This window comes from Chiloscyllium plagiosum, unplaced genomic scaffold (genome assembly GCF_037043375.1).
Source record: "Chiloscyllium plagiosum isolate Xiang-an unplaced genomic scaffold, Cpla_swu_hap1 HiC_scaffold_28, whole genome shotgun sequence".
Classification (NCBI taxonomy): Eukaryota; Metazoa; Chordata; class Chondrichthyes; order Orectolobiformes; family Hemiscylliidae; genus Chiloscyllium; species Chiloscyllium plagiosum.
Window position 1 is genome coordinate 34,203,580 of NW_028270166.1, and position 19,466 is coordinate 34,223,045.

A 19,466-nucleotide genomic window follows, 5' to 3' on the forward strand; every position below is an offset into this window, starting at 1 on the left:
GTCCCTCTATCTGTCTTTGTAGCATCTGCCAACTTAGCCAGAATGCCCTCAGATCCTTCATCTAGATCATTAATGTATAAAATGAAAAGTTGTGGTCCCATCATTGAGCCTTGTGGAACACCACTTGTCACTGGTTGCCATCCTGAGAAGGACCATTTTATCCCCACTCTCTGCTTTCTGTCAGACAGCTAAGCTTCTCAACCATTTATACCATCAGAAGTATAATAAGTTTGAATTGGTTGACTCTTAACTGCTCTCTGGGCAATAAATGCTGATCTAGCCAATGATGTCCATATCCTGTAAATGAATAAAATAAATAAAAATGAATGAATAATTTACCTTATTCAAGCTTTGCAAAACAAAGAAATACTGGAATGTATGCAAAAGAATACTACCCTTAAATTTGGAAATCCTAGTTTAGACCCAGATCATTATAGTATAAAGAATCCCAGGATTTTGAGTCAATTTACAAAGTAACTTACTGAAGTACCACAATAATAAATTTGGATCAGATTAGTTATTAAATGGTAATACTTATACCAAATTTATTATTCCTCTGCTATGCTCTGGGTACAGATGGTTGAGCTGTGACATAATTAGAACCCATATTTTGTTTCTTAATTGACCAAATGTTTTCTTAGTCCAAGCAGCAAAAATGGTGCCAAGGAGGCAAAAAGCAAACTTCAGCAGGAATTTAGCAGAGTGCAAAGGGACAGCTTACTGTGGTCCCTAAAGGTCAAAGACCTCGCAGTCACCAGGGCTTGGCACAGGGAGACCATCAGGAATAAACAACCAGGAACTATGGCTCCAAGGGGCCCACTGTATACTAACATTGGGGGCCAGGGTCTGAGGGCAGGGCTGGGGGTCAGAGCTGGAAGCAGTACCAAGGCCAATAGTTTCTGTTTGAGGCCCACATGTAGCTAGAGTTGAAACCAAAATTACTGGGCTCTAAAGGCCACTTTATGATCAGGAACTAGCACTGGGATATTTTTGAGCTGATAGACTGACTTGACTTGGTACGAGGCCATCTTTTATAACTGAACCATTCCAATCAGAGCAATTATGGTTGGGTTCAATTGTTCTCCATACTGCTCATTGTGTCGAGAGTGTGTAAGTAGGAATTCCCCAAGACAGATATCACATGTCATGTTGACTGATGTGAATGTGTGGGCAAAGTGGCATATCTATATGGAGACCGTGGTTATACATAGGTGTAATGGCAAGACTTGTGCTTTCATACCACTGTTTAGACTTAGCATGTGTCAAGTCTTCCTTTTCTTAATTCTTTTGCAGCACTTGGGCATTGTTGGCTGGATCAACAATTGTTGCCAATGCCTAATTGTCCTTGAGAAAGTGGTGGTGAGCCACCTTCTTGAATCACTTATAGTGCAGGTTGACCCACAGTGCTGTTAGAAAGACAGGTCCAGATTTTTGACCCAGTGATAGTGAAGAATAGCAACATAATTTCAAAGCAGGATGGCATGCAACTCAGAGGTGAATGCACAGATGGTGGTGCACCCATGCAAGTGCTTCCCTTGTCCTTCTAGTTGGTAGAGGTCATGGGTTTGGATGGAACTGTCAAAGGAAGCCTTGATGTGTTGCTGCAGTGCATCTTGTTGATGGCACCCACTGCTAAGTGGTGCAGGGAATAGATATTTAACGTGGTGTGTGGGGTGCCTACCAGTTTGCTGCTTTGTTTTGGATGATGCCCAGCTTCTTAAGAGCTATTGGAGCTGTACTCATCCAGTGGAGAGTATTCCATCACATTCCTGACTTGTGAAGGTATGTGTATGGAACCAGCTGCCAGAGGAGGGGGTGGAAGCTGGTCCAATTTCAATATTTAAAAGATATTATAATATCTGGTTGGGTATATGAATAGTTAGGGTTTAGAGGAAATATGGGCCAAATGCTGGCAAATGGGACTAGATCAGGTTGGGATATCTGGTTGGTGCGGATGAGTTGGATCCAAAGGACTCCATGACTATTAGTCTGAGCTGCTTTTGTTCATATAGTTAGTCCAGTTCAGTTTCTAGTTAATAGTAACTTGCAAAGTGATGGCAGTGGACTATTCCTGCCCTCACAAACATCAAACCCTCGCACAGCTGCCAACTGACAAAAACAACCACAAGCTGGTTGAAACCATTTGGCTGCACCACACTGACCCATTCCATGATGACCCATACCAGCCACCTCCTGCCTGCCTTCCACCTCAACAATCTGTATGGAACAACTCCCTGAGCAAGATCTATCAGTTAGACATCCTCTGGATCAATGAAAAACAAGGGAGTCACTAACAAGTTCCTTCTGACAGTCCAATCTGTCGAAAGGCAGGTTTTGAATGAAGCATGGCAAAAGTGGTCCTTTCTAAACATATTTAGGGCTGAATAGGGCCTTACGTAGCCAACCTCCACCATTAGGACCCACAGTACAATATTTTTTATTCACTCATGGGATGTTGGCATCTATTGCTGGATGAGCATTTATTGTCCATCCCTAATTGCCCAGAGGGTTGTTAACAGTCAACCATATTGCTATGGGGCTGGACTCACAAGTAGGCCAGACCAGTAAGGCTGGTAGATTTCCTTCTCTAAAGGATATTAGAGAACCAGATGGGCTTTCTAACCATTGACAATGTTGCATGGTTAATATTAGACCCTTAATTTCAGATTCTTTACTGAATTCAAATTCCCCATTTGCCATGGTGGGATTTGAATCCACATCCCCAGAATGTTAGCTGAATTAATAATCTAGCAATAATACAATAAGGCCATTGCCTTCCCCTTGATACAAACCCCCGAAACATTTGTGAAGAGTCACAAGCAGTGTTATGTATTGTCTCAGCCACAGAATTTGTGGCGGAAAAATCAGCTTAAACTCAACAAGCGAGGAGGCCATATGTGTATTCATGGATCCGCATTTGCTAAATAAACAGACAAAACTGATGGATAGTAATTGGCTGGAATAGATTCATCCTGTTTTTTGTGGAAAGGAAATACCTAGCAACTGTCCATATTGTTGAGTAGGTCCTAGTGTTGTAGCTGTACTGGAACAACTTGGCTAGAGGCTCCGTTTGCTCTAAACCACGAGTCTTAAGTACTACAGGCAGTTCCCAGATTCTGAATGAATTCCATTCCTGAATCTGTTTGAAAATTGATTTGTACCCATGTCAGAACATGATGCAGAACAAGATAAAATAGCCGTTTGTAAGAACAAGAAAAGTTTTAATGTTGGATATTTAAAATTACACTCCTGTATGGGATCATGTTCATAAGAACAAGTATTTGTAAGTTGGATGTTTGTAAATTGGGGACCCCTGTCTTGCTGGAGTGTTATTAGGACCCATAGCCTTTGCAGTATCCAATGCCCCCAGCCATTTATTGATATTGCAGAGTCATAGAGATGTAAAGCACAGAAACAGACCTCTCAGTCCAAGTCATCCATGCCGACCAGATATCCTAACCTAACCCAGTCCCATTAGCCAGTACTTAGCCCATTTCCCTCCAAACCATTCCTATTCATATACCCATGCAGATATCTTTTAAATGCTGTAATTGTACCAGCCTCCACCACATCCTCTGGCAGCTCATTCCATACATGCACCACCCTTGGCATGAAAAAGTTGCAACTTAGGTCCCTTTTATATCTTTCCCCTCTCACCCTTAACCTATGCCCTCTAGTTCTGGACCTTTCTACCCCAGGGAAAAGACCTTGTCTATTTAACTTATCCATGCCCCTCATGGTTTTATAAACCTCTCTAAGGTCACCCCTCAGCCTCCGACGCTCCAGGGAAAACAGCCCAAGCTTATTCAGCCTCTCTCTACAGCTCAAATCCTCAACCCTGACAACATCCTTATAAATCTTCTCTGAAACCTTTCAAGTTTCACAACATCCTTCCGATAGGAGGGAGACCAGAATTGCACACAATATTCCAAAAGAACAAATCAAATTGGCTGAAGACCAAAATGAATCATCCACATTGCACTTGTGGCTGAAGATTGTTGCAAGTGCTCCAATCTTGTCTTATATACTGATGTGCTGGGCTCCTCCATCATTCAGAAAGGGGGATATTTGTGGAGTGTCTCCTCTGGATAGTTGCTTAATTGACAAATATCATTCAAGACTGATTATGGCAAGGGTGCAAACTGAACTCTGACAGTTTGGTTGTGTGAATCAAGAAAGATCACAGCACTTCTCCATTTGAATCAGCTTCAAATTTCAGGGAAAGGAATAAAGGATTAATTGGTTCTGATACTCAAACTGCACGAGGAATGAGAAGGAAATCAGAGTGTTCCTCAATGACACTGGAGTTCTCCTTGTCCATCACAGCAACCTCAGCAGACATTTCCAAGGAAATAGAACATTCCAAGGAAATCCACCCCTTAAATATTTCCAGTTTCAGAGTTTTGCAAGCTAACATTTGCTGATATTTGTTGAAAAAACATCGTCAGGCGTTTCCCTGGGATTCCAGTGATTTGGAAGCCTGGCACTGAGGTCAGTTGATTACACAAGTCCAAGGTTTGATGTCTAGTGTTAACCAGCTAGTCACAACTGGGTTGGAATAAGGGTTATTACATCTCGCTCCATTGTCTGGGATCCTATTCCTGATTGTCAAATATAGCTCCCAGTTGGAAAAACTGTAATAATTTCCCTTATTGGTCAGCCTGCCAAGATTCTCTACTCAGACTAATGTATGAAGCAAGTCTATTTAGAAAATGTCCTGGAGTGTAAATGCGGAATTGTTTCCCTCACAAGGCAGTATGATGTTTTTACACTTTGATCTCAGTTAGCCTGCCTTTTATAACCATACATCATCCAATACAGAAGGTTGGGACAAACAGAAATTGGGTTACTCACCTCAATAAGTTCAATAAGGTTGAAAAAATAGTTTTCTTCATCGATAGTTAGTTTGTTGTCTTTGTAAATGACACGGTAGTGACTGACTTCCTCTTTTGTGCTGACACACAGCACATAGTCACCAGGATGTCGAATGGATTCTCGTACCAAGAACAGGCCATCCTCAGTAGGCTGGAGCACCCTCACTGCATCTTCCCCACTGATCTTCCCGTGGAACCATCTCATGAAGAGTAAAGAAAGAACAAATATTAGCAAGTTACTCAAGGCATTTCCATGACATTTTCTCCCCTCAGGCAACAGATTTAGCTCCCTCTGCCCACCTAAACCCAGCGAATAATGTTTCAAAACCCCGATCTTCCCAACCTCCTGCCCACACATTAATTCTTTTTGGCTATACTTTGCTCACTTCTCCTGAAGCCATAGACTCAGGTGTTCCATCGCATTGATGGCTTTGAACACCTCACTCAAATATTCACATTTAAGCCCAAACTATGACAAGCTACACAACCATGGGGGACTTTGATAGAGGAAGGCATCGAGGTCAAAGTCGACTTTGTGATAATGCAAAATAACAAATAATAAATTTTCACTTTCAATTCTTAATTCCATTGATTTATTTCTGTTATCTCAAAGTCGAGATATACCCCACTGCCAATTTACCAGGAATTGATGTACTTTCTATCTAGCCATGGATCACTGATGCTGATTGTACTGTCTAAAGCCATTGGGACTTAATTTTACAAAGTGAGAGTGGATGGATTTTGAATTAAAATTTTGCCCATGAACGCACCTGAGGTCAGTGATCTTAAACTGGGGACCAAGCCTCGGCCATTCTGGCTCTGCAGGCTTCTGAACCTCTTCGATATCAACTGCGATTGCTTCATCTTATTTCAAGATAAGATTAGATGGTCACTGCTCTCAATGTTGTTCTGGCTGAATAAACAACTTTGTTCCAGCAGAAGGTTGTGTGCAGGTGGTGAAACTCCAGTAGTAAATCTATGTACACCTCCTAACCCTTCATTATTTCATATCTCCGCCAAAGTTCTTTTGGTCTGGGCTTAAATGAGGTATATCCAAATAGTGACAGCACATGCATTCTGATTAACAGGGTAAACTATTTTCATTTCCAATGTATACTTGTGCATTCTCGGAGATGGTAGAGCTGTCTAATGAGCCAATCTGATTTAATAAAAAGTAAATTGTTATTGATCATTTTTTGAGGTAAGGCCTCATTTACATTCTGTCATTATTATTTATAGAACCCAGTCTAAGCTCAGTTGCAGCAGTCATGTCTCTGAGCCAGGGGTCTTGTGTTTAATTCCCAATACAAAACCTGAGCACATAACCTAAACTGCTGCTTCCACACTGAGGAACGACTGCACTGGTAGAGATTTAATCTTTTGGATGACATGAGAAACTGAGGCACTGTTAGTCATTATATGGTACTATTGGAAGAATGACAGGGGAGATTTCTGTTGGCCAAATCCATTTAACAATTGGAAAAGGTACTTACGGCATCAGACTGAGGTTTGGGTCAACTCGAATGGCCTCACGCTCACGTAGATTATTTCTGGATATCAGACCTTCTTCGTCTGTCTTATTAATTTTTGCTCTATACCATCCCTTGTTCTGTTTACAATAGAAAAAAAAATATATATTATCAATAAATGTAAATAATATTATCCTTCCTTCCTTTCCCTCATATTGCATTTCTTTCTCACCCATTCTCCAAGTTCCTTGTTAATTTTTCACTCATTCCTTCAGAGTTCCATATTCTTGAATCGCACTGAGTTTTCTCCTCCCTGCATACCCCTATGTTTGGAAATGGACTTATCATAGCAAGCAGGCTTGGTGCATTGGAGAGTTGATTAGAATGTGTGTATGGGGAGAGTTATCAGGATGCGTGAATAAGAGTGTTTTTCCAATCCACTGGAACCTTACCCTCATCCAGGGAATTTTTGGAATATTACATGCAGGGTGCATGCATAGGAAGAGTTTATCAGAATGCATGCAGTTATTGAGATAAATGCATGGGATGAGTTGATCAGGATATTTGAAATATGAACTGTGTAAAGGAGTTGTAGGGGAGACAGAGAATTCATTGATGAATGAGCAGTATTGCTTAGTGGTTGGAAATTTAAAAATGATTTTCTTCAAAAGGTCAAACGTGAAAGTGATACAGGTCATTCTGCTATAATGCATGTTTTGTTAATACAAATTCGTTATAATGTGATTGACAAATTGAGGACACTGTTTCTAAAGCGCAAATTTTTATATTGTGTGTAGGCTGTAACATGATTACATCGCCAACACTTTAAGCGCTATTTTTCTATAACGTGGAGTCGCACAAGAAAGCAGCCATCATATGAAAGAACAAAGAATAAAGAAAATTTACAGCCCAGGAACAGGCCTTTCGGCCCTCCAAGCCTGAGCCGATCCAAATCTACTGTCTAAACCTGTCACCCAATTCCTAAGCATCTGTATCCCTCTGTTCCCCACCTACTCATGCATCTGTCCAGACGCATCTTAAATGAATCTACCGTGCCTGCCTCTACCACCTCTGCTGGCAACGCGTTTCAGACGCCCACCACCCTCTGTGTAAAGTACAGGTTGTTATAGAGGAACAACCTGTACATCCATTCATATGATGTCCCAGATGGCAAGGTGGCATGCCACACACTTCACATCCCAAAAAAATCCTCCCAAATCGGAAACAAGATATAAGAAGGTAATACAAAAACTCCAGATATTACATACTCACATTGGCAACCTTAATAATTGTCAGGATATCTCCCTTGTGAAAAGATAGCTCATCTTTCTTTGTGGTTTTGTGGTCACACTTAGCTATACATTGTGTTCCAGGTTCCCAACCTTTCTGCAGAAAGGAAATGACAATGCAATTTTAACAAGAGAATTGCAAAATTCAATTAAAGGGAAAACAATGAATCTGCATCTTTCATTCTGAAATGCTTGGGGAGCAAATAGCCTCTCACTGGATCACTGATCAGAGCAGCACTTCCATGGGAAGATTCACTGTCATGTACAGTCCAATCAGTCTTTGGGAATTTAGTAGTTGGCTGATCCCTGCCAGACAGTGGTTACTCTGTTAGGGTTTCAACTATTCACACTACTTATTAATGACTAGGAAAATGATACAGTATGTTATATATCCAAATTTACAGATAATACAAAGTTAGATGGCATTGTAGACAGCATTGACAATACATAAAATTACAAAGGAATATTGATAGAGTAAGTGAATGAGCAAAACAGTGGAAGATGGAGTTCAGTGTAAGCAAGTGTGAGACTAATCACTTTAGACTGAGAAAGGATAGATTGGTGTACTTACTAGATGTTAAGAAGTTAAATACAGAGGAAGTCTAAAGAAACCTGGGGCTCAGGTGCATAGATCTTTAAAATGTATGATCAGATATAGAAAGTAATCATGAAAGCTAATTGAATGCTTGCTTTTATATGTAGAAGTCTGGAGTTTAAGGATGCAGACATTATGCTGCACTTTTATAAAACTCTGGTTATACCCCACTTAGACTACTGACAGCACCACGTCTTGCGAAGGATATATTGGCCTTGGAAGGAGTACAATGTACCATTTATAAGAATGACACCTGGATTTCAGGGATTAGGTTATGACAAAAGATTATACAAATCAGGTCTGTTTTCTCTAGAATTTAGAAAGTTAAATTCTTCAAGATATTAACTTGATAAATATAAACAATTTCCACAGGTTGGGGATTCCAGAACCTGGAAGTTTGGTCTGAGAATTAAGCCCAGACCATTCAGGAGGAATGTTAGGGAGGACTTCTTCACACAAAGGGCAGTTGATATTTGGAGCTTTCTTCCACAAACAGCAGTTGATGGTGGATCAGTTAATTTTAAATGTGAGATAGATAAATTTTTGTTAAGCAAAGGTATTAACAGATGTGGGCCAAAGGTAGGTATATAGGGTTAGGCTGTAGATCAATATGATCTCAGTGAATACTGGAAATGGCTGGAGAGGCTGAACAGCCTACTCCTGTTTCTAAGTTCCTATGTTGCTAGGATAGCAGTTTTGCCTTGACCTCTATGACTGGCCTTTCCAACCCTTGGTTAAGAAGGGAATAAAATAAGTCAGCCAGGGTTCCTGCTTATGATTGCTATCCAATGACTGAACATTGCTATCTTATTGCAAAACGCATGCACATCTTGCATAATGCACTCTGTAGCTGAGTAGCCTGCAGACACTTGAGGCAAACAGCTGAATTGCCAGAGTTTTCTCTGACACTGTTTTCCAAAGAAGGAGTCAGCAGCTTCATGAGGTTGGGTGTGGGCAGTGAGAAATGGGAACTAGTCTAAACATCGCCCATCCAGTAGTCACACCCAGTTTTCACATTTCATTTCATGTTTCAAATAAAACTGGGGTATAAAAAACTGCTAAAGAGTAAAATGACACTTTCCCAATTTAGGAAAAAATGCAGCCAATTTACTAATGTTCTTTAAATTAGGAAATCATTACCCTAACCTCCACATGACCTCAGTCCCACACACAACATATTGAGCAGTCACTACTCTGTGAAGTGGTTGAGAAAACCACGTTGTTGCATCAACCAGCTTCGTGCAGGAGTTAAAGAAGAACCACCACTCCCTTCTCACATTGACTACTGTGGACAATAACTGCCAATCATTCCAATAATAAATGTAAACAAAAGAAACAAAACACAACAACCTATCACTACAGAAAAAGCACTGGAGAAATGAATGGGGCTAAAGGCTGATAGGCTCCCTTGACCTGACGGGATGCATCCTAGGATAGTAAGGAAGTAGCTGCAGAGATAGAGGGTGCATTGGTAGTACTTTTCGATACATTAATAACTTGAATGAGAAAAATTAATGGATTATAGCCAATTTTGTGGTCAACACAAAGATAGGAAAACAAAAATAGGTAGGAAGACAAGTAATGAGGATGACACAAGGAGCCAACAGAAAGATATAGACAAGTTAAGCTAGTGAACAAAAACTTGACCTGTAGACTATAATGTGGCAAAATGCAAGGTTATGCATCATGGCCAGAAGAACAGGGGAGATGAATATTATTTAAATGGAGAAAGTCTGCAGAAAACTGCAGCACAAATGGTTTCGGGTATCTTTGTGCATAAATCACAATAAGCTAGCATACAAGTACATTGGGTATTAGGGAAGCAAATGGAATGTTGGCCCTTATTTCAAAGGGAATGGAGTATTAAAATAGGGAAGTCTTGCTAAAACTAGATAAGGCATTAGTCAGACAAAACCTGGGATACTGTAAACAGAAAGGAAAGATATCCTGGCATTGGAGACAGTCCAGGGGAGATTCACTAGGTTGATTCTGAGTATGGAGGGATATTCTTATGAGGAAAGGTCAATTAGGTTGGGTTTATACATATTGGAGTTTAGAAGATTGAGAGATGACTTTATTGATACATTTAAGACTCTTAAGGGATTGAGAAGTTGTTTCCCCATGTGAGAGATTCTAAGAGTGGAGTGTATAATCTCAGAATTAGGGATGGCCCAGTTAAGACAAGGTTGAGGAGGAATTTCTTTAACAGAAAGCTGTTAAGGCAGAGTTATTAAGCATATTCAAGGACAAAATGGACAGATATTTCAGTAAGGGAATCAAGGGCTATAGGGAAAAGGCAGGAAAGTAGAGTTGAAGATTAGTAGATGAACTATGACCTCGATGAATGGCAGAGAAGACTCAGTGGGCTGAATGGCCTACTTCTGCTTCTACATTTTAAGGTCTAATGCCCATATCCTCAAAGTAGCTCAAACAAATTTTATCTTCATATCAATACGATGCCAAATATACAAACCATCCTCTTTGACTATCCCTTGAGACAATCATGTTCTTCAACATCTCCAAAATATGTCCAAACATGCCATCCTGAACTATTTCAGTTTGGTTTTAATCATTGCTACCTAAGCCCAACAAGAGCCAATGTAGTGCTTTGAATCTTGTTTTGCCATCTCGTGATGAAAATGTAGAAGTCAAAAGGTGGACACCCTCATGGTGTATCAGGAGATTTGGTTGGTACCGTATTCTGCTTAAATGCTTCCAATTGTAAACACTACTCCCATTCACTTCAAGGAGTGCAAAGAGATTTGGTCTTGTAGGTTAGCAAACTGAGTCCACTCATGCACTTATTGTTTCACAGGTGACCTCCCATCCTCTCCTTCCTTGGGTACAGTTTAGATGAAGACCTCAAGTAACTTGTCCAAAATCATGAGTTTAAAACATGGATTTGGGCAATGAATCTCAGTTGAGAATTTAATTGTGGAATGATGAAGGGTTTGCACAAAGGTGTTGGTGGGATGATGTTGGCTGCTAAGAAGCATAATCTCAGTTAAATCATCATCTAATTTTCAGACCAGCAAGATAGTAGATGTTAGCTATTTCCTACTCTCACTAGCCCTCAAACCTCCACTGCTATCCAAGATCAATCAGTGTAGAAAGGGCAATAAATGTAGTCCCAAGCAAGTGAGAGGGAACTTACTGAAATCAAATCATAAAATACTGGATATGTGCAGCAGGTCTGTAGAAGGAGACCTGCTTCAAGCTGGTTAATATTTCAAGCTGATGACTCTCAGACAGAATTGGGAGTGCTCAGAGATAAAACAGTCTTTAAGGCAGGCAGGGAAAGGGGAGCTGGAAAGGACAAATGAGCAGAAGGTAGGGGAAACTGGATGACAAAAGGGATGATAGTGAAAACAAAAAGAGATAGCACTAAGGAAACCAAGATACTGTACGTAAGAGATATAAATAAGAAAACAAAATAAACACCAACAGCTATTGTCCAAAAAGAAGGAAAACAATGGGGACTAGAGGTTACCATCTGAATTTGCTGAACATAATGTTGAAATGGAAGGCAATGGTTTATTTGAGCTTCAGTGCAGGAGACTAAGAAGAGAGAGTCATCAGGGTGACAACAAGGTAGATAAACAGAATGACAGATGGCCAGAAGAACTGCCACTCTAACAGATGAAACAAAGGTGTTCTGCAAAACTGTTACTCCATGCATATACCTTGCAAAGAGATAGCGTCACAATTTGTTCTGCTAAATTGGATAAAGTACAAATAAATCACTGTTTAAATGTATTTAATTACCAGGGATCCCATTCTCAAATCCAAGCTTTCTCCGTGTGACAGGAGACTCAGAGGAACAATAAACTGTGGACACAAAACACCTTCAGCCTTTGCCATTGTTATCGTGTACATCAGTAAATCAGACAGAATCTGAGGGCTAACATCTCACACTGCTAATCAATTTATGCAAAATAGTGGAATACAAAAAGTATTTCCACAAAAATGCACTGACATGATGCCAATGAAGCATCTCACACTCATGTGAGGGGAAGTCATCTTACAGCACCACCCAGTCCTGTTCTTCCCCAAACTCCCCACTCACACACACCCCGGTTTTCAGAACGCTTTGCATTGACCCAGCATAATGCAAAACTCTTAAATGTAACTCACCAACGCCATCTCAAGACACTTGTCTCCTCATTGACGAGCTGAAAAGACCTGAAAATGATTATTCCTGGTAGAACAAATGAGAATACAATTAGAATGAGGCAGTGGAGGAGCCCTAACCATGTGTCAATCTTAATAATAATCAGAGTAATGCCTTGTTACAGGAATTTCACAAACTGCCGTTATGAAATAGATGAAAGACCAGCAGGGTCATGTGGTATTGAACATCCACTCATTAAAAAGTACTGCAGATACTGGAGCCCTGAAATAGAAGTAGAAAGTTCTGGAGAAACAGCCTATTGTATTCAAAATGTTAACTTCATTCCTTTCTTCACAGCTGCTGCCAAAACAGTCAAGATTCTTGTAGTCATGATTCGGAGATGCCGGTGTTGGACTGGGGTGTACAAAGTTAAAAATCACACAACACCAGGTTATAGTCCAACAGGTTTAATTGGAAGCACACTAGCTTTCGGAGCGACGCTCCTTCATCAGGTGATTGTGGAGGGCTCGATCGTAACACAGAATTTATAGCAAAAATTTGCAGTGTGATGTAACTGAAATTATACATTGAAGAATTGATTGTCTGTTAAGCCTTTCATCTGTTAGAATACAGTGATAGTTTCACTTCTTTCATGTGTAAATCACAAAACCCTTTTTTTAAAGTTGCATTCTCGGGTTAGCTGTTAACAATGGTGATAGCTAGACAATATGTTGAAGGTGTTAGCCCCCTGTGTTCTCTGTCTATGACCTGATGTTTAGATTGATTCTAATCTAAAAAGCGAGATAACCGAGTTTTACATAAATTCATGCAGTTTTTGAGCTCAGAGTTCTACATGAATGTATGCAGTTTTTGAGCAAAGTGCAATGTAACTCTGCAAGTACAAATTCACCACACAAAATATATGTGTGCATGTGGGTCTTTGTCTGTCTGTGTGTGTCTGTCTGTCTGGGGTGGGGGTTGTGAGTGTGAGAAAGTGTGTGTGTGTGTAGTGAGTACAGAGTGTCTTAAGTCTGTGAGGGGGTGCATGTGTGGGAGTGTGTGTGTCTATAAGGGTGTGTGTGGGTGTCTGTGTGCGCGTCTGTGTGTACCTGTGTCCGTGTGTATGTGAGAGTGTGTGTGTGTAGGAATATCTGTGTGTGTGTGTGTGTGTGTGTAGTGCAATGGTGATCACCTGTAATGTGACATGAACCCAAGGTCCCGGTTGAGGCCCTCCCTATGGGTACCAAACTTAGCTATCAGCCTCTGCTCGGCCACTTTCCTCTGCTGCCTGTCCCGAAGTCCACCTTGGAGGATGGTCACCCGAAGGTCCGAGGCTGAATGTCCTGGACCACTGAAGTGTTCCCCAACTGGGAGGGAACCCTCCTGTCTGTTCCCCATGGATCATTACCAGATTTGCCTACATCACCTACAAAATCATACCATATGGTCCATCGGCCCATCAAGCCTAAACTGCCAAAAATATCTACACATCAACCAAAGCCTGCAGTTCTGCTGTGCTGTTAAAGAGAATGAAACTAGGAAGAAGGTTACCTCAGATTACAACGGGATCTTGATCAGATGGACCAATGGGCTGAGAAGTGGCAGATGGAGTTTAATTCAGATAAATGTGAGGTGCTGCATTTTGGGAAAGCAAATCTTAGCAAGACTTATACACTTAATGGTAAGGTCCTAGGGAGTGTTGCTGAACAAAGAAACCTTGGAGTGCAGGCTCATAGCTCCTTGAAAGTGGAGTCGCAGGTAGATAGGATAGTGAAGAAGGCGTTTGGTATGCTTTCCTTTATTGGTCAGAGTATTGAGTACAGGAGTTGGGAGGTCATGTTGCAGCTGTACAGGATATTGGTTAGGCCACTGTTGGAATATTGCATGTGATTCTGGTCTCCTTCCTATCGGAAGGATATTGTGAAACTTGAAAGGGTTCAGAAAAGATTTACAAGGATGTTGCCAGGGTTGGAGGATTTGAGCTATAGGAAGAGGTAGAATAGGCTAGGGCTGTTTTCATTGGAACATTGGAGGCTGAGGGGTGACCTTATAGAGGTTTATAAAATCATGAGGGGCATGGTTAGGATAAATAGAGGTGGGGGAGTCCAGGACTACAGGGCATAGGTTTATGATGAGAGGGGAAAGATATAAAAAAGACCTAAGAGACAATTTTTTCACTCAGAGGGTGGAATGAGCTGCCAGAGGAAGTGGTGGAGACTAGTACAATTGCAACATTTAAAAGGCATTTGGATGGGTATATGAATAGGAAGGGTTTGGAGGGATATGGGCCAGGTGTTGGCAGGTGGGACTAGATTGGGTTGGGATATCTGGTCAGCATGGATGAGTTGGACCAAAAGGTCTGTTTCTGTGCTGTACATCTCTATGACTCTAGAACCATTTTATACAGAGCTAACTCCCACTAACAACCTTGAGATAAACGACCTTGTTGATCAATTAAGGAATATTGGCCAGCACACCAGGGTAATCCGTCCAGCCATACGAGCACAAGAACAAGCAGATTGATTTACTGACACACCTGAAGAATGGCACTTACAATTAATAATGCATTGGTATATCCAAACAGATGGTGCACTCAGATGCTGCAATAGGGTTTCACCAACTGTGCCCTTGAGATGAGGAAACCACAGTAAGCATGCTGCTTTTGTTGCAATAAGGTGTAGAGGGATTGAGTGCCTTCTCTCGTTGCATACTCATTGGTTGATTGTGACAAGTGTTTTTTTTAAAAGGATGTACGTGCCAAGTCAGTGAGTGTTTTGCCATTCAATATGGAACAATTTTTGTGAATAAGATTTACCAGCAGACTTTCTTTGTATCAAGGAATAGGAAATGTGGAAAGTCAACAACAAATTTCTTGTGACAAAACCCCACCTGTTGAATGGCAGGCTTTGAACTACCACGAAAAACGTCATCCTTGCTAAACAGGTTCTGGATAAACCAAGGCCCTGCACCAACAATCTTCACCACTGGGGCCTCAGCACAAGCCCTTTATGTACTTGTGAAGAGGCACAAACAATTCTGTGTGTAACTGAGTGTCCCCTCTACAGGCTAAGTAGCAGGCTAACCACTTTAAACTCAGCAAAGATAACACTTCCATTTGGCTCCAAAACTTTGTATTTGCTAGATCAATAAAACTGAGTGTTTCATTGTTGACATACTTTGACCATGAAAGTCAAAATCATACAGGCTTTTTCAGGTTTGATAAAGAAAAAAAAATGTTTTATATTGAATTTAGCCTGTTCTAAGTAAAATGGTCAAAATTTCAACATGCGCACAAAATGCACACACGTATGTGCAATTCAGAGTCTACTAAAGTTAAGGGGGAATACGATTCTGGAAAGGTGGTAACTTGGTTTGCTTCAGACTGGTCTTAGTGACTGTTGTTTTCAGGATCAAGGTAGTTTAAAGGCGTTGCCAGACGACTCTGGAGACAGCTGTTGTTGGATTGAGCTATTTTTAAAGCCTCTGCCTGCTACATTTGCATAATCAAAATTCGCAAAGTGTCTGAAGAGAGATTCACACAGGGTTCTTATCCATTCACCATCTCAGATACTTGCCCCAATATGTGAAGAAATCTGCTTCTTAAGCACACAAAAAAATTAGTTCATCTATCAAACAATCTTCTCTCTCCACATAACTAATGACCCAAATACGGTCATGCCTAGCACATTCCAGTCACCTGATTTATGTGATGAGTTTCTGTCTGAACAGATTGCATTCATATCCAAAGTCCCATTCTCCAATATATCCAATGGTTTGTCTCCACCCAGCTGAGCACCAAAGTTATTCTTGTGATGCTTTGTTAATGGGGTAGATAGTCCCCACTCAAGAAGCAATTGTTCTTAACGCAGTTTTGCAGGGAGGTTGTTTCCATTGTTGGTGTTCAAATATAGAAGATTACAAATGTTCACTGATTATCAACTGTGATCCCAAGTCATTGAAATATGGCATCAGTTTTTAAAAGAAAACGTTATTAGGTACTTGCAGTCATAAAATTCAAAAATCATTTTTTAAAGAAATCTTTAACTTCAAAACACAATGGTGAAAGTTGCAAGAATATAGATATGTTTTTACATTAATCTAATATAGCATATGTATAAAAGAGGGATCAGTTGGCTGGATGTCTGGTCTTCAATGCAGAGTGATGCCAACAGGTTTAATTCCTGCGCCGACCAAAGACCCCCGCTTCAAACTCTCCCCTCACCTGAGGTGTGGTGACCCTCAGGTTAAACCATGAACAGTCATTTCTCTCTAATCGGGCAGTTGTCCTCTAGGAGAGAGATGACATATTATTTTCTATGGAAGAGTAATAATTGAGTTCAACTATATGTTTTCTAATCCTAATATTTGCCTCAACAACATTGGAGAGCATGAATTTCTGGTCTGAAGACATGTACTGTAAGGATCTACACATACAGATTACTAAAGAAATAACCTCGCTTGATAATATGAAACTAAAGGATTATTAGGTAAAATGTCATAGGAAGGAATTTTGAACAAATACTTTAGACATTAGAGGTAAAGAGGTGGCATTAAGATGCAAGATCAAAAATGCACTATTCTGTTTAAAACTTTAAGTTAATGTTTTGAAGCAACAATGACCAGTTATTTTACTGTGACGTCTTAGTGTCCTGATTTTTATGAGCTTTTTTTAAAGGAATAAGACTTACAATCCTCTGCGAGAAGAAATTCCTCTTCATCTTAGTCTTCGATTGGTGCCCCTTTATGGTTATGATTATGCTTCTGATCCTAGAATTTCCCATAAGGGGAAAGATCCTCTCAGCATTTACCCTGTCAAGCCCCTTAAAAATCCGATATGTTTTATGAGGAACAGAAGCACTTTCCAACAATATGGTGTGCTATTGGTGTTGGTCAAGCTAGCAATGCTGTAAGTGATAGAAAGTGAGTTCTTGCTGACAGAGCACTGGGCGTGTCACTTCTGGGTATTTCAAACTGCTGCCATTTAGTTTGTGGAATTGTTATCTTTATGCACATTTCTTCAACGTATTTCACTTTGTCTGGAATGACATTGAAAAAAATGGCAGGAACAGACCACTTGGTCTGGGTTCGTGTTCCTGCTCCACACACAACTCAGCCTTCGTCACTTATAATCATTCTAACAACATATCACATTTTGTACGACATACACATGAATTAAAAGCATGAGGAGGCCATTCACCACTGGCCTGCTCTACTATCCAATAAGAACTTAGCTGTTACCTTGAGTCCACATTCGCACTAACCCCAGGTAACCCCTCCTTAACAAGAATTGCTTTACCTCGGCTTCAAAATATTCAAGGACTCAGCTTCCACCTTCTTTTCAGGATGAGAACTCCAAAGACTCATGGAAGATAAATAAATAAATTTGAAAAATTCATTGCTTAATCTCGGTTTTAAATGGGTGATCCCTAATTTTAAAATATTAACCTAATTCTAAATTCATCCATTACAGGAAACATTCTCCACATAGCCACACTATCAAGACCCCTCAGGTTCCGATATGCTTCAATCAGGTCAGTTCTTACGCTTCTGAATTCCAGTGGATTGAAGCCATGGCGATCCAACCTTTCCTCATATGATAACCTGCCCATTCGGGGACTGGTTTAGTAATCTTTCTCTGAACTATCTTTAATGTATATACATCCTTCCTTAAATAAGGTGACCAATGCTAAACACAGTGCTTTAAAGTTAGATTCACTATTGCCCTGTATTACTAAGTGAAGCATGACTTTCCCTACTTTTTTTACCTAATTCCTCCCATAGAATGTGTATAATAATTACATTTCCACAGACTGCAGGAAACAAAGTAGCCTTATGACATTGCAAGGGAAGTAATTAAGTTTGTTATTCTAATCTTTTGATTAGATCTCTTGCTGAGATATTTGTATCATCGATAGTCACAGGTGAGGTGCCGGAAGACTGGAGGTTGGCAAACGTGGTGCCACTGTTTAAGAAAGGTGGTAAAGACAAGCCAGGGAATTATAGACCAGTGAGCCTGACCTCAGTGGTGGGCAAGTTGTTGGAGGAATCCTGAGGGACAGGATGTACATGTATTTGGAAAGGCAAGGACTGATTAGGGATAGTCAACATGGCTTTGTGCGTGGGAAATCATGCCTCACAAACGTGATTGAGTTTTTTGAAGAAGTAACAAAGAAGATTGATGAGGGCAGAGCAGTAGACGTGATCTATATGGACTTCAGTAAGGCGTTTGACAAGATTCCCATGGGAGACTTATTAGCAAGGTTAGATCGCATGGATTAAAGGGAGAACTAGCCATTTGGACATCGAACTGGCTCAAAGGCAGAAGACAGAAGGTGATGGTGGAGGAGGGTTGTTTTTCAGACTGGAGGCCTGTGACCAGTGGAATGCCACAAGGATCGGTGTTCGGTCCTCTACTTTTTGTCATTTACATAAATGATTTGGATGCGAGCATAAGAGGTACAGTTACTAAGTTTGCAGATGACACCAAAATTGGAGGTGTAGTGGACAGCGAAGAGGTTTACCTCAGATTATAACAGGATCTAGACCAGATGGGCCAATGAGAAGTGGCAGATGGAGTTTTATTCAGATAAATGTGAGGTGCTGCATTTTGGGAAAGCAAATCTTAGCAGGACTTATACACTTAATGGTAAGGTCCTAGGGAGTGTTGCTGAACAAAGAGACCTTGGAGTGCAGCTTCATAGCTCCTTGAAAGTGGAGTCGCAGGGAGATAGGATAGTGAAGAAGGTGTTTGGTATGCTTTCCTTTATTGGTCAGAGTATTGAGTACACGAGTTGGGAGGTCATGTTGCAGCTGTACAGGACATTGGTTAGGCCACTGTTGGAATATTGCGTGCGATTCTGGTCTCCTTCCTACTGGAAAGATGTTGTGAAAATTGAAAGGGTTCAGAAAAGATTTACAAGGATGTTGCCAGGGTTGGAGGATTTGAGCGACAGGGAGAGGCTGAACAGGCTGGGGCTGAGAGGTGACCTTATAGAGGTTTACAAAATTATGAGGGGCATGGATAGGATAAATAGACAAAGTATTTTCCCTGGGATCGGGGAGTCCAGAACTAGAGGGCATAGGTTTAGGGTGAGAGGGTAAAGATACAAAAGAGAAATAAGGGGCAAC

The 19,466-nt window shown here is 40.7% G+C and overlaps 1 protein-coding gene across 3 annotated transcripts in view; it reads right to left on the reverse strand.

The window, feature by feature from the left end:
* Positions 1–19,466, reverse strand: part of matk (megakaryocyte-associated tyrosine kinase) — a 116,850-nt gene that overhangs the window by 80,092 nt on the left and 17,292 nt on the right. For all 3 annotated transcript variants that reach the window (XM_087976110.1, XM_087976111.1, XM_087976112.1), the window contains exons 2-5: positions 12,362–12,425; positions 7,616–7,729; positions 6,368–6,483; positions 4,855–5,074 (exon numbers count right to left, since the gene is read on the reverse strand). In XM_087976110.1, the coding sequence (XP_087832236.1) occupies positions 4,855–5,074; positions 6,368–6,483; positions 7,616–7,729; positions 12,362–12,370 (459 nt within the window). In that variant the 5' untranslated portion in view covers positions 12,371–12,425. The remainder of the gene's footprint in view (positions 1–4,854; positions 5,075–6,367; positions 6,484–7,615; positions 7,730–12,361; positions 12,426–19,466) is intronic.